Source organism: Salvia splendens, chromosome 3, assembly GCF_004379255.2.
Source record: "Salvia splendens isolate huo1 chromosome 3, SspV2, whole genome shotgun sequence".
NCBI lineage: Eukaryota > Viridiplantae > Streptophyta > Magnoliopsida > Lamiales > Lamiaceae > Salvia > Salvia splendens.
Window position 1 is genome coordinate 21,097,979 of NC_056034.1, and position 14,302 is coordinate 21,112,280.

At 37.0% G+C, this 14,302-nt stretch overlaps 2 protein-coding genes and 1 pseudogene across 2 annotated transcripts; all 3 read right to left on the reverse strand.

Moving 5' to 3' along the window:
* Positions 1 to 519: 519 nt before the first annotated feature.
* LOC121793933 (L-type lectin-domain containing receptor kinase VIII.1-like) lies at positions 520 to 2,939 on the reverse strand. The gene has a single exon (XM_042191956.1). The coding sequence runs from the start codon at positions 2,800 to 2,802 to the stop codon at positions 715 to 717; it is 2,088 nt and encodes a 695-aa protein (XP_042047890.1). The 5' UTR covers positions 2,803 to 2,939; the 3' UTR covers positions 520 to 714.
* A 2,969-nt stretch (positions 2,940 to 5,908) lies between these two features.
* On the reverse strand, positions 5,909 to 7,580 carry LOC121795438 (peroxidase 21-like). Its single transcript, XM_042193973.1, has 5 exons — positions 7,423 to 7,580; positions 7,106 to 7,254; positions 6,816 to 7,004; positions 6,579 to 6,744; positions 5,909 to 6,486 (listed from the first exon to the last, which is right to left on the reverse strand). Exons 1-5 carry the CDS (start codon positions 7,484 to 7,486, stop codon positions 6,080 to 6,082), a joined length of 975 nt encoding a protein of 324 aa, XP_042049907.1. The 5' UTR covers positions 7,487 to 7,580; the 3' UTR covers positions 5,909 to 6,079.
* Positions 7,581 to 10,393: 2,813 nt separating this feature from the next.
* On the reverse strand, positions 10,394 to 13,874 carry LOC121795437 (annotated as a pseudogene).
* Between the last annotated feature and the right edge of the window lie 428 nt (positions 13,875 to 14,302).

The following is a 14,302-nucleotide window of genomic DNA, read 5'->3' on the forward strand; positions in this document are numbered from 1 at the left end:
TCTTACTTTATTCTCTATCATCTATCTACCTTTTTCATTTCCTAGTTTATTCTTCCTTTTACTTAACCCACTTAACACAATTTTTTTTAAATCGTCTGTTGAAAAGAAACGCCTCCAATACTGCAGAATAGAGAAAGTATTAGTAGAGTCATTTTGTCATTTTAATACATTTCATAATAATAGAGTCATTTTCCTTTTCTGCAGTCGTTTTATAAAAATTATAATAAATAATTAAAGTGGAGAAAGGGTAATGTAGAGAGAGAATAACGTAGAAAAGCCAAAATAGTACTCACTCCGTCCCAGGTTACTTGAGTCATATTGCATTTTAGATTGTCTGAAGTTGCTTGAGTCATTTCTTTTTTAGCTAAAAATAAAACATCTAATCCCATCTACTTTATTCTTTTTTTTTTACTTTCTTCTATCTCACTCATCTTACTTTATTCAACGCACTAAACACAACTTTCTTAAATTCCGTGCCGAAAAAAAAAACGTATCAAAGTATCGTGGGACGGTGGGAGTAGTAGAATATACATCATTGATAAGAGAAAGCTACTTCCCAAACCAAAAAAAGAACAAAAAAGATAACCAAAAGATAACCAAAAAAGATAACAATTAAAGCTTGGTGGCTGAAAGTATTAAACTTACATACACTGTAATAAATGAATGAATAAATTATGGAAATCAAAAGCAATAAAAGAACATGACTACGCTACACTAGACCAAGTCAAGAGCACCGTCGCCGGAGAAGCTGATTTCGGAGGAGGACGTCGACAGCGCGATCATATCTGAAACGCTATCTTGCAGCGTCAAGAGGAGGTCCGAAGTGCTGAAGCTCAATGTAGGCCTAGTCGTAGGCACTACCGGAATCTCAGCCTCCCCCACCAGCATTTGCACCACCGCCCTCATCACCGGCCGCGCCATCGGGTCCGGATGTGAGCACGCCAGCCCGATCATCATCACCTTCCTCATCTCCGACTCATCAAACTCATTCCCGAGCCTCCTATCCGCCGCCATCATCAAGTTCCCATCCCTATGCAATCCCCACACCCATTCCACCAGATTCCTACTCGTCACATCCTTCTCGATCGGCCGCCTCCCGCACGCCACCTCCAGCACCACTGCCCCGTAGCTAAACACGTCCGTCTTATCCGTGGCGCGCCCCGTCAGAAGATACTCCGGAGCCAAGTAGCCCATTGTCCCTGCCGCCACCGTGGCATCGGGGGATTTGTCGTGCTCGATCTGCCTCGCCAATCCGAAATCGCCTAATCTCGCGTTGAAACCGTCGTCTAACATAATGTTGCTGCTCTTGATGTCTCTATGGATCACCTGGCTCTCGCATTCCTGATGCAGGTAGGAAAGAGCGGACGCCACGCCGAGGAGAATTTTGCGGCGGTGCGGCCACGGCAGGGGCATCCTCGACTCGAACAGCGCCTTATCGAGGCTTCCGTTCGACATGAGGTCGTAAACGAGTAGGCTCTCGCCCTTGTCGTGGCACCATCCCTGAAGCTTCACCAGATTCCTGTGCCTTAGGCTTCCGATTATCGAAAGCTCTGATATAAACTCTGTTTTCCCCTGCCCCGCGTTGGTGCACCTCTTTACCGCCACTACGTCTCCGGTGCTCGGGAGTACTCCCTTGTATACGGTCCCGAATGCGCCGTGCCCGATTACTCGATTCGAATCGAAACCCTTCGTGGCGACGCTCAGCTCCTTGTACCTGAATTCCTTGGGAGTCTTGATCACATCCGAGGCCACGATGTCAGGCTTTTTACGCCTTTCGAATTTGTTGTTGTGAAGCCAAATTAGCGCCAGAACGCAGAATCCTAGTGCAAATGCGCCGGCGGTCACTACCCCCACCACCGCCCCGGGCCCACTTCTGCACAGCTGGTTGTGGCATTTTCCTCCCGACGTCGTTTCCTCCACCTGAGGCGGAGGAGCGGCAGAGGAAGGCGGTGGCGGATTGACTGTCTCCGCCGCCGGGTTCATTAAACTCGAAGTCGGCGGCGGCGGCGGAGATGTAGTTTCTTCAAACGACGAGGTGAAGCTCCACCACTCAATGCTGTGGACTTCGGTGCTCCCCTGAGTCGACCCGGAGAAGCCGACAAACATGAAATCGTCGGAGATATACTCGCCGAGATCGACGGCGGCGGACAAAAATGGCTCCTTGGGCTTCAAATTGGAATACGACACGTAGACCTTGAGGCTCCGAGTTGGCCCGGAGTAATCGACCCACGAGTTGACCAGGTCGCCGCTTTTCAATTCCACTCCAACAATCCCCAAATCCCTAACTCTGGTGGAAACCATGGAGTTCAGATCCAAACCCACATGATTCCCATTGATGTCTTTGAACTCGACGTCCATCATCGTGTCGAACTCAATCGCCACCACGCCTTTCGGGGCGCCCTCCGCCTCCATCAGCCCCAGAAACCCGCCGGCGTCGCCGACGAACTCGTCGCTCGGCGAGAGGACGAAGGCCAGGCCGCCGCCGATGGAGGAGGGGTTCAGGTTGGTGACGGAGAAAGAGAAGAATGTGGAGAAGCTAGCCGTGGACTGAATCCCGGGGCGCCGGAAACTGACCGGCTTCGAGTACAGGACCCTGCCGGTGCCAGAGTAGGGAACGGTGACGTCGCGGGTGAGCCTCACGCTCCCGTTGCTGAAGTGGGCGTCGCCGAGGAGCTTCATGCTGGACAGCGTCAGCGTTCCGAAGTCGAAGTCAGTCGCCACATTGGGGGAGAAAAAGGAGAATGAAGCAAAAAAGGCTGTGATTAATAAACAATGAGAAATTCCGCCGGAAAATGACACCATCGTCTAATTTCGAGAATGTTCCATGAGAGAATGAGGGAGGGAATGTTTGTTTCTCCGATTTGTAAGAGAGAGAGAGAGAGAGAGAGAGGTAAACGATGGAACAGAGGTGAGGCAGAGACAGAGTGATGAAGAGGGTGTGGTGTGGAGGAACAGAGAAGAGTAAAGGGAATCCAAGGAGGGATGCAACGGGACATGTGGATGCCACGTATCTGTCTCAACGGTAATATTTCCTGAGGTCGGTCGGTTGTCATAAAAAAACACCGTATAAAGCTAATTATTTTTTTGGCAAGATGGAAATTGGAAAGTGGTTTTGCAGTTGCCGACGTTTGCAATTTTATTCTCGCTGTCAGAATTATTTTTCTATTTCCTTTCTTTAAGCAATTATCTCATGGAAATGCTTTCGTAATGTGATTCAATATTTATTAATTATTTCCACCGTTTCAACTAGATAATTATATTTTTTTATTTATCCCAAATAAAATTATTTTTTTGTTTTAATTATTATAATCAATCACTTTTTAAAATATCATATCTAATTTTTCCTCCATCCATTTGTTCTGTATTTATGTAACTTACAAAAGAATAGTGATACATAAAATTGTACTTCCTCCCTTCGTCCCTCATTAATTATCCACATTTATCATTTTCATCCACCCATCATTAGTTGTCTAATTTCACTTTTTACTATAAATAATAAGTAGACCATACATTACACTAACTCAACTCACTCACATTTTATTATAAAAACTAATATATAAAAGTGAGACTTGTATTCTATTAACTTTTTCAACTCACTTTCCTTTATATTTCTTAAAACTCGTGCCGGAATCAAAGTGGACAATAATTAGAGGACGAAGGGAGTATTAAAAATAAATATTATGCTTTAAAAGGGACAAAAGGAGTATATAAAACATACAGTAACTTTGGCAAAGTTTTGACTACTAACTTTAAATGTGATAAAAATTACACCAATTTTTAATTTTTACATAAATTTCCCATGATTAAATTTCGGCCGAATTGAAGCTTTTGTATTTTTATGAGAAGGAGGAAGTATATATTAGTTTTATGATAATTATAAGTAAAAATGAGACCCATTTATCAGAAATAATAAAAATGAAATTAAACATTAGTTGGAATCCGTTCAAATAAAGAAATGTATTATATGAGATATTTATTGAGTGAGTATAAGTTAAAAATTGGTGTATCTTTTCATCATATTTAAAATTTATGGTAAAAATCTGAATTGACCAAACTTAGTGTATTTTTTTACTATTATATCAAATGTAAATGATCTTTATTTTAGGCTACTATGCATAAATGGTATTGCAAACACGCCCTAAAGGTTATCTAATTTTGCCGGGGGGTGAGGCCATTTTGCAATACTGTTGCATGTCACAAAAATCTAAAGCATATTGTAGAATTCGAAGTTTGATTTTGAGTAGAAAAATTTATCAGAGATCGACACATATCGATAAATATAATTGATATCATACTGAAAATATTGTAACTCGAAATAGAGTCGCGCGGAGCAATTTAATCTCTCAAAGTTAAAAATCTAAAATACTCAAATAAGATATGCGTTCACTGAAGAAATACTAGTAAGTATCATTTTGACTTGAAAGCTTTAAGGAATCACTTTATGTTATAAAAATTTCCATGTTGTAAATCATAGAAAATCATTAATAAAATAATGGGATTCATTAATAATATATTTTGAAGTATCAGTACAGAATAATTTGATAAACTAGTAATAAGAGATTGAGTGACAATTCAAAAGTAGAGTAGTAGTAGTAGTTGCTAAAAAGATTGAGCAAATTTTCTTTTATTGAAAACGTCAGGTCTGTTGTAGGCATGCAAGTTGCAACAGAGTTAGATTATGTTAATCTCTGCCCAATGTGTCCATAATTTAGAATATCTTTTTTATTCGTATGTGGAATCAAATTCCACATACCAGCATTTGAAAATAAATTGTAATCCGTCTATTATTCTATTCAATAATAAAATAAATGAAGACTGGAAAAGGGAGAAGTCGTTTAAACCGGTGTGCAGCTGATGCATGTGACTGAACACTCGATAATAGCTGTCCGTTACTCCGTTTATATACACAAATCCATCCGTTTCCTGAAAGAATACTCCATAACTTATTTTCTTTTTATCCGTTTTTCCGATAGAAATTCTCCATTTTGGGAAATGAATCATGCAATACACTAACACCAATTTCACTATTTCTTCTACTCTTTTATCTGACTTTATCTATCTTTTTTCTATCTCCTCTTTTATTTTACTAATTTTACACATTTAAATCTATGCCTTTTTAAAATTCCTATTTTTGGAAACGAAGGAAGTATGTAGTTTATTTTATATTTGTATATACAATGCTATTATCCATCAGTGGAGCAGGTTACGGTTGATTAACTAATAATGACCACGATACTACCTATCCCAGTCTAATTAATTAATCAGATTATGTCATAGATGATTGATCTATGATTCTGCCGTTCAAAATATACAATTTAAATGTTTGATTGTGGGTAACTACAAAATAATTAGAAGAGGAGAGCAAAGACAATTTTTTTAGAAACGGTGCCATATTTTAATATTGGGGGCTCATGATTAATATATGTGAAGTATGAGTATTTTTTTGTCATTACGTAAGAGAGATTGGTAATGAGAGAAAGAATTAGACGATTAGTAATAGAATGAGCTCTCAGGACAGCAGCACTATCACCTTCATTCATCAATAAGAGGCTCAGTTTAACTTCACACAAATGTTAAGAAATATAACGAAAAATTAAAAAAAATAGAATAAGTAGTCTTTACTAAAACTAATAAAAAAACAAATGAGACATTTATTAATGGACGGACAAAAATAACAAAATAGAACCATTATTAGTGGAAGGAGGGAATAATACTATTCCATAATGAGTATAGATCATAACACAAAATAAACTGTACTACTCCTTAATGGAGTATAATATTTTCATTTTTCTCATATAGTACATAACATTTTCTCTTTATGTTAATTTATAAATATAAATAATAAATTAAGGAGTTATTGGTATATTTTGTAACTAGTTTGTGAAAAAGTTTGTGAAAGACTCAAGAATAATTAAGGAGTTATTGGTATATTTTCTTAATTACCCACTCCCCTAATCATTCATAATAATTTCCATAATTTCCCCAAAATGAAAAGGATCCAAGAGGAGAAATATATTATTACAGATATATTTGGTTGTTGATAAGCAGAAGAGAAGGCCATTGATTCAGGCAATACACATCAATTTATGTTGACAAATCGACAATCCTTTCTAATCTCTCCTTCATCCCCAGTCAGAGGATTGTTCTCTGACAAGATGAGGAGAGCCTTGGCGAACTGATCGTGGAAGTATCCGTTGTCCGCAGCCATCTTTTGGACGAAAGGGTAAGTATTCGGATCCGAAACCAAGTGCTGATCCACCACCAACAGCCCCTTGTGCTTCAGTATGTTGTTGTAGTACATGTTGTCCAGCACCATCGGCGTTTCCCGGTCGTTTCTTGAGTACAGCACCGCGTTCGGATCCGGGTTCGGGGATGGGCATCTCTTTTTCAGATACTCCGCGTAGTCCGGGTCCAGGGTCGGGTCAACCGTCGGGTACAGCCTCTGCACCAGGTTGATGCAGTGGACTCGCCCCACTGAGTGCGCCCCTGTTTAATTAAAAGAGTTGTGTGTTAGGTCTCTTAAATTGCTAACTGCTATGTTGACAGTTATAACAATGAACAAATAGTAGTAATTGTACCTAATAGAGCAACAGTTCCTTGGGTATCAATGCCGATGGCTTGGAAAGTGGAAAGGACTGCTGAAACGGTGTCGTTGTGATTGGGGATGGAGCTCTCAACTTGTGCGGCATAGCTTATCTTGCTGTCTTTTCTGCCGGTCTTCATCTCTATATATGGCCCTCCCAACTTCATCCACCAAATTCATATTAATTAATTAATTAATATAAATAGAAAAGATGAAGATGATTATGAAATACCATGACTGCTCCGTCTCTTGCTGAGAGAGCAACGATATCAGCACAAGAGACGGTGGAGGGGCACTCCTTCTCGAGAGCATGTTTGATTGTTTGGATATACTTGAAATTTCTCATCCCGAAGCTCCTTGATGTAGCCTTCTCCGATTCCACGCCATTAGCACTCTCCAATAGCAGGGATGCATCGCATGACTGTGTTTTGTTATGTAAGTACTTATATGATCAATCACAGTTTACATTAGTGGAAATGACTATAGTGTGTGTGTGTGTGTGTATAGTAGAAGAGAAGAGACCTTAACAACGCAGTCGTGGAAGAGATTTCGGATCCAGGAAATGGCAGTGTTTCCGTGCTTGTGATAAAGGGCGGTCACTTGTTCCTTTATGATCTCTTCTGCTCTCGGGCAACTCTCCCAGTAGTAATTGCTCTGTATCTCACTTTCTCCTTCAAATATGTATTCACACACATATAATATATTATTACTTACCTATTGCTATATATTACTACTACTATAACTAACTTCATTATACACATATTTAAAGGTATATTAATAATACTCCTATACTCATTAAATGTGTGCAAGTGGTAATAAAAAGGAGAAAACCAAGTTACCAGAAGGAAATTGGAGGAGCAACGGTATTAACAGAATGATGAAAGCTGAAGCAAAACTAGCCATCTTTTTTTTTATTTTTTTGGGGTATACACAGAAATGAAGGGATTACACACTTCTTATAATTAGGGTGTATTGTATGTATATATAGGGAGGGGCACACAGAAGCAATTAGGTGGGATTTAAGAGGCTGATCCACTTAGCCCCAATAAATTGACCTTTCGGCCACTTCACACCACGCTTACAATTTAGCTGCATGCTCCACCAATTCTATCCACTATAGCTCTTTTTTATTCATACAAATCTTGATTTTTTAATTTCATTCTACTTATAATGGAGTAGAAAAGATCCACTGGAAATTAATCCATATTTACTGACAAATTTCATCAATTTTGATTACATTAAACTCAATTTCCTATGCTAAAGTAAAAGTTCCCCCCTAGGACTAAGCTACATCACTAGTCTCTTTACTCTGACTAAATGAACTCAATAATAAAGTTATAGTATTAATTAGCTGGGATTAATTAAACTGTTCATAAAGATAATACTCCCTCCGTCCCGCACTACTTGCACTTATTTTTTTTCTGGGCGTCCCAAGTTATTTGCACCTTTTTCATTTTTAGTAACAATTTATACCTACAGCCGTAATTGTTGACTTTGTCTATCACTCATTCCTTAATCTCCATGCCCAAAAGGAAAGATGCGAGTAGTGCGGGACGGAGGGAGTACTAAAAAAAAAGACAAGCTGGCTGATGAGTTGACAGTTGAATTATGGGCATTATTTGTGGGTCACCGATGCCCAACTAGGCACTAGATGATTTCCAACTTAGCGTAATCGAAGAAGAAACTCAATGAATTTTGCTTCTAAGAAATATATTTATATTCGAATTAGGTGATCATAATAATGCACAAGGGGGGCCTCGGGTAGCGAATAACTATCCGACCCTTTGTACTATTCTTGTATTATAATCTTATTATATTATTTATTTTAAGCAGTTTAGTTATTCATATTATGCACTATAAATTTAAAATTATCGAAATGAAAAGATACTTTTGCTATAACACAAAAAAGCTAATCTTAAATTAATAAAAGATGCACATGTCAATTTGTTGAACTAAAACACCATTAGTTTAATATCCTTGCAATTAATTTAAGCTTCTACGTGATAATAGTTGTCATGGACGTTATAGACATTTGACTAAAAGGATCGACATATCAATTGATGAATTATCTTGTTAATTGATAATTATAGAGATCAAAATTTATTTAATCCCTAAATTAAATCTCTCTATTTAAAAGTGAAGAGTTTTGCATGATTAGCTTTCAAGACTTCACTCGAATGCACGTGAATTTAAGTACGAAGGCGGCGGGCACTTCCATTAAAAATTGGCTTACTTACAAATAATCTCAAGAGGGTAAATATGGAAAAATAAAATTAAGAAAAACAATGGTAATGGAAAATGGTAATCATTAGCAAGTGTTGATTCCTTGGCCATGCGCAGTGGCCCAAAATCAGTGTTAAGTGGAATAATTTGTGGAGGGGAGTTGTAATAATAGATTAAAAGATGCCATGGTTGGTTCATTAGTAGCATTAATTAGTTGTTGAAGCAACATATTCAACCTTCACTACTCCACCTTGCTCAGGTGGGAAAGGTAAAACTCAAAAGTATTAAGTATGTTTTAAACTCTGTTACAACTTTGGGTCATTCTGACCATTAAAACTCGTTTTAATATAAATGTCACACCAAATAGTGATTTTACTCTAATTATTTACACTAAATTCAAATTAAAAGAATATTCTCTATCCATTATCCTTATTTACTCACAAAATTTGAAAAAATGATATGAATTTCTTGTAGAATAATCCTAAAAATAGGTATTTTTTACTCAAAACCCTTAAATGAATTTAATTTTAGAGTAACATTGAATCTAATTGTATATTCCATTTAGTTTTAATGTAGCATTAGAGTTGGTATAAGGGCACACCACCTATAAGTTTACAATGGGCAGTCCCTTCTCTGGGAAGAAATGGAAAAAATGAGAGATCTCAAAAGGCTAAAGATGTTTATACTTTATATACGTATAAACTAAAGATTTTTATACTTTATAAATAAATAATAGAAAGAAAAGCGAAAGTGTGTTATAGATGAATCGTTAACTCACTTACACTACAACTTTATTGATCATAAATAATTTGTTGTCCCTCCTATTTTTCTTGGGGTTTTAGTGGTGCAAAGGGTTTGAGGCATTAAGCAATAAAGTGTTAGAGCTGGACAAAAAAAAAACCGTTGGCCGTGCCCGTGTAGAGTGCAGACGGACTCAAATTGAAGTAATTTTCGTAATTTCATCAAACAAACAATTTCACAGTTGTTTCCCAATAAAGATTAGTACTATCTTAATAATCTATCATTCGATATTAATAATATAACGGTTGGAAGTGCATACTATTGTGAGAAATTTGAAATGGATTTAGTGTTACGAGAAGAAATAAATTTTGTTATATGGTTTTTGTCCTTTATTTAATTTTATAAACCAAAGTATATTAGTAGTCCATATTAAATATTTTTTTATTGAATTAAATATTAAATGCAACTAAAATTTTTAAAAAAATCGTTAAAATACAAAAAAAAAAATTTAATTCATTTAATTATTTACAGAATTTTTTATTTTTAGTTTCATTCAGTATTTAATTCAATTAAAATATATAGAATAATTTAAAAATAATTAAATGAATAATTGATCACTCATGAAAAGAAAGTTTGTGGGGTTTCATAGATGAGTAAGATATAAAGAAAAGTGGCCCCTAAGAGAAGACTAAAATCCCATTAATGATGCATTAAAGAAGCTGAATTAAAGAGGACGTAATCAAACAAAACTTGATAACTTTGCAGTTTCCAGTTTCCAGTTTCCAGTTTCCACACTTACATATTGTACAATGCATATACAACTAAAGAATAATACTAAACCAAAGATAAAAATAAAATCTTACTATAATCGATGGAGATGAATTAATATTGGTGTATGGCTGATGCAGTTGTGTCTGTGTGAGCCTAATACTTAAAATGTTTCTTCATATATTCCGTACTACTCACTCTGAAACACTATTGATTTACATAATAAAAAACACTTCAAGTAAAACTATTACACTCATAATCAAATAAGTAACAATAATGCATGAAAAACACATAAGATAAGATGTTGGCTTGAGCCTAAGATGATCTCTCCTCATCTTGCTCCTCTGTGATTTCATCGATCCTCGATACACTATTACCCACAGTCAGCTCTGAATCTGGAGTATGGTTGAGATCGGTAGGACCTGTCGACATAATAGGAGGCGAGGATTGCATCATGTCACTACGTTGCTGCTGCTGCTGCTTCCTTTTACCCCTTACTTGAGCATGCCATTGCTTTAGAACTAGCGCAGTTCTTTTCCCGATCACCTTACCTCTGAACTCGGAACCCATCTGTCACCAAAACCAGCCACATATTAGCTCCATTTTCCCCATCAAGATATTCATTTATGCAACTTCATATGTTGGTGATCAAAAACCTGTGTCACCAGAGCATAAAGGGGCAGAGTAATGTAGCTGCAAATAACTTGCACAGCAACTCTGCAGCACCATCCATTCCATAAAACTTAGTGATGATTCAAGAATGGGATGAAGCTAAGATATGTAAATGCTTACGCCAACACTATTCTAGTTGCTATAATCACTGTGTGCTCGTGGTAGCAAGAACTAAACCCGAATTGTATCTGTTGACACACAAAACCAAAAATATAAAAAAATATATCTGGTTGAGTTTGGAAAGATGGATTGTGATGAAATGCTTTCTTACCGTGACCCAAATGAAGAAGGCCAGCTCAAATGCATTCTGCAACAACCATGTTTGTTTAATTACAACTAGCTTTGCAGAAATTTGAGAGAGTAGATGAAGATGAATATGTACCACAAAAAGTGTTAGGTGCAACAGGCTCAACACAAGCCTCGGCCTCTTAAACCAGAAATGTTCGTCGTTGGGTTTCACAAGTGGCACGCCTATGATGACGTTGTTCTTGTCTCTGAGTTGTACGGCCATTTTTGTAACGATAACCTCCAGTTTAGTGCCCAGTGTTAGGACTATCTTCACATCCCAAATTTTGTAAATATTAGTGTCTAATTTGTATCTCATATTATTTCAATCACAAACCTACCAATAATGGAACATATGATATCCAAAGATATGAATGCCAACCTGATTAAAAAGTAAATTTCAAGTTATAGATACAAGGAAAAGTTATAGATAATTAAACAGGGAGAACCGGTTGTGGGATTCACCACGAACATCGAGAAGCATGAAGATGACAACTAAAAACCACATCATAGGGCTGCAAAACACATATAAGATGAACTGGAACTCAGATTTCTTTTATTATTTTTCTTATGAGATGGAAATGCAGTGTGGTTGAGATAAATAAGAACCTGATGCTGACCATAACTGTGAAATCTTCATCGAGAGAACGCTCTATATACTTCTGAAAATCGAAGTTACTTTGGCTGGAGGAGAAATGAGCCTGCAAATTCCCAATAATAAGAATTGTGCTACACATGTGTATACTCTCTTTCACACTCTCATTACCATGATAAAGCCATGTCTTATGGTGAAGTAATCGACTTTCGCCACTGAATGGAAGAACTGCCTGAAAAAACATTTCTGTTCCAGAAGATCATACATACATACATACAGTTAGGAATAATAACAAATTTAGGTAACCATATATATTCCAGCAGAAATACTTACTATCCACAGCTGAATCGACGTGTCTGTGCAATTTGAATGGCGTCTGCCAAATGTAGTCTGTCTCGTGAGTCTAAATCTATTTGGATCTGCATCACATGAAACAAATATTCATCTTGTTACGAGGAAATCAAGTGTCAATGCAGTACTTAAAAAATCTCAATTTACATTTTTGGCATTATCGCATCTGCCTCTACACAAAATCGAGATCAGAGAAGTTTAAACCAAACCAAAAGGTCCGGACAACTTTATGCATCCTTTACTTGGAACTTTACATGGTAAAAAATTGACAGTAAGTTAAACATATTACTAACAAAGTCAACTTCCTAACCACTTCCTTAAGAGCTCCAAACAGTCGTTAAGTCAAATTTGTTGATGAAAAGTACTCCAAACATACCATTAGCAACCTGGTAATCAGTTGTTTGAGTTTCTTTCTCCCAAGCCTTCCAACGCCTCATCTATCGAATAAGAGACAAATGTCTTAGGCATCATGTATAGAAAGTTTTTTTTTATGTATTGCAACAATTAACCTTTACCTTAGCCCTTCCTAATGCAAGGGTGAGGACACTATACACAATCTGCATAACTGCAAGCACAAAGATGAAGTGCTGCAGCTGTTGAATCCCTTTCTCTGTCACCAATGAAACCTTTCCCTGAAACACTCTCAAATTATGTTTCAAGAAAAGAAAGCGCGATTATAACAAAAATATGTACATACTTTGGAGCTACAAGAGTCGGTAGCATTATCATTCTTATCTGTCTTGTTAACTTGACCTCCATCTCCAACATCTTCAGCCAATCTCCTAGTATGAATTGATTTCTGTAAGTTTGGATCATTGTCGAATTTCTTCTTCGCATCATCCCATATCAAACCATAAGCACTCGGTCCATCAACAAAGTGTGTGTAAGCCGATAAAGATTGAGTCTCGGCTATAACAACTTGTTTTCGGCATGGGAGCATAGTGTCCGCCACCTCAGAGGGCACACAAATTTTGGAAATGTACTGTTGAGTTACTGCTAGCAACAGCGACATGAAACCTAGAAGCATAAGCTCTGCGAAAACCAAAAACAAAATGAAGACAAAGAAGAAGAAATTACAATCCAGCAAATAGATGTTTAGTCCATTATACAAGAAGTGGTTGAAGACCTGATTTAAGCCTCCCCATAGCATCGTATAACGCAGTTTCTCGACGGCCCTTGAGCCACTGCAGTGATTTACAACATGATTTTTTTATTTTGTTAATTACTACCAAGACATGATGTGTTGAAAGCTAAGTAGAAGAGATGAGCTCACATTTGTAAGAAGTTGGAAGATATGCTCAAGTATAATAGAAATGGAGACGATGACGAAGCACAAAGTGGCAATGGCCCATGTTGGAGTTTGCTCCAGAGAGATAGAAGCCGAGTCTCCGGCCACCATTGCTCCACCAAAGCAAGATGAAAGGATTCCTATTTTTTCTCTTGATTTTTATGGTCAATTAGGTAATAACAAGAGAGTATTTTTATGTATGTATCACTTGTGAAATGTGACTTTTGTGACATATGAGGCCTTAAAGAAGAGAAAAAGGGAAGAAACAGCATGGCTTACAAGTTCATGAATTCACACAAACGCACACACACTTTGTCCAACACTGTAAACTGAAAACAACATAATTTAAACATTCTTGAATTCACACTGATTTGGAAAAAAATATTCCTAAGATTTTTATTAACTACTGAAAATGAAGGCATGAAAAAGACTGAAGCAGATTCCGATTTTCAGTTATACTCATAGTCTGACTTTTGGATTTATTTTCAATGGGAACATGAAGTCAATTGATATTTTACTCGACTCCCTATTTATGAACGCTTTGTGTCATAATGAATCAATGATGGAATAAATTTGCATCTAATTTAGTATGTTTCGAGTATCATTTTGCAATTACTCTCAATTATGTGATTAAAACAACAGATACATACAATAATTTCCTTTGAAAACCAAAAACCGACGACGTGTTAAATCATGCAAAAATGGTTAAAATTAGGGAAATTTTCTAAACTCTGTTTCTTTATCCTGTCTACATGCTTGCCAAATTAAATTATATGTAAATTTAAGAAATTTAATA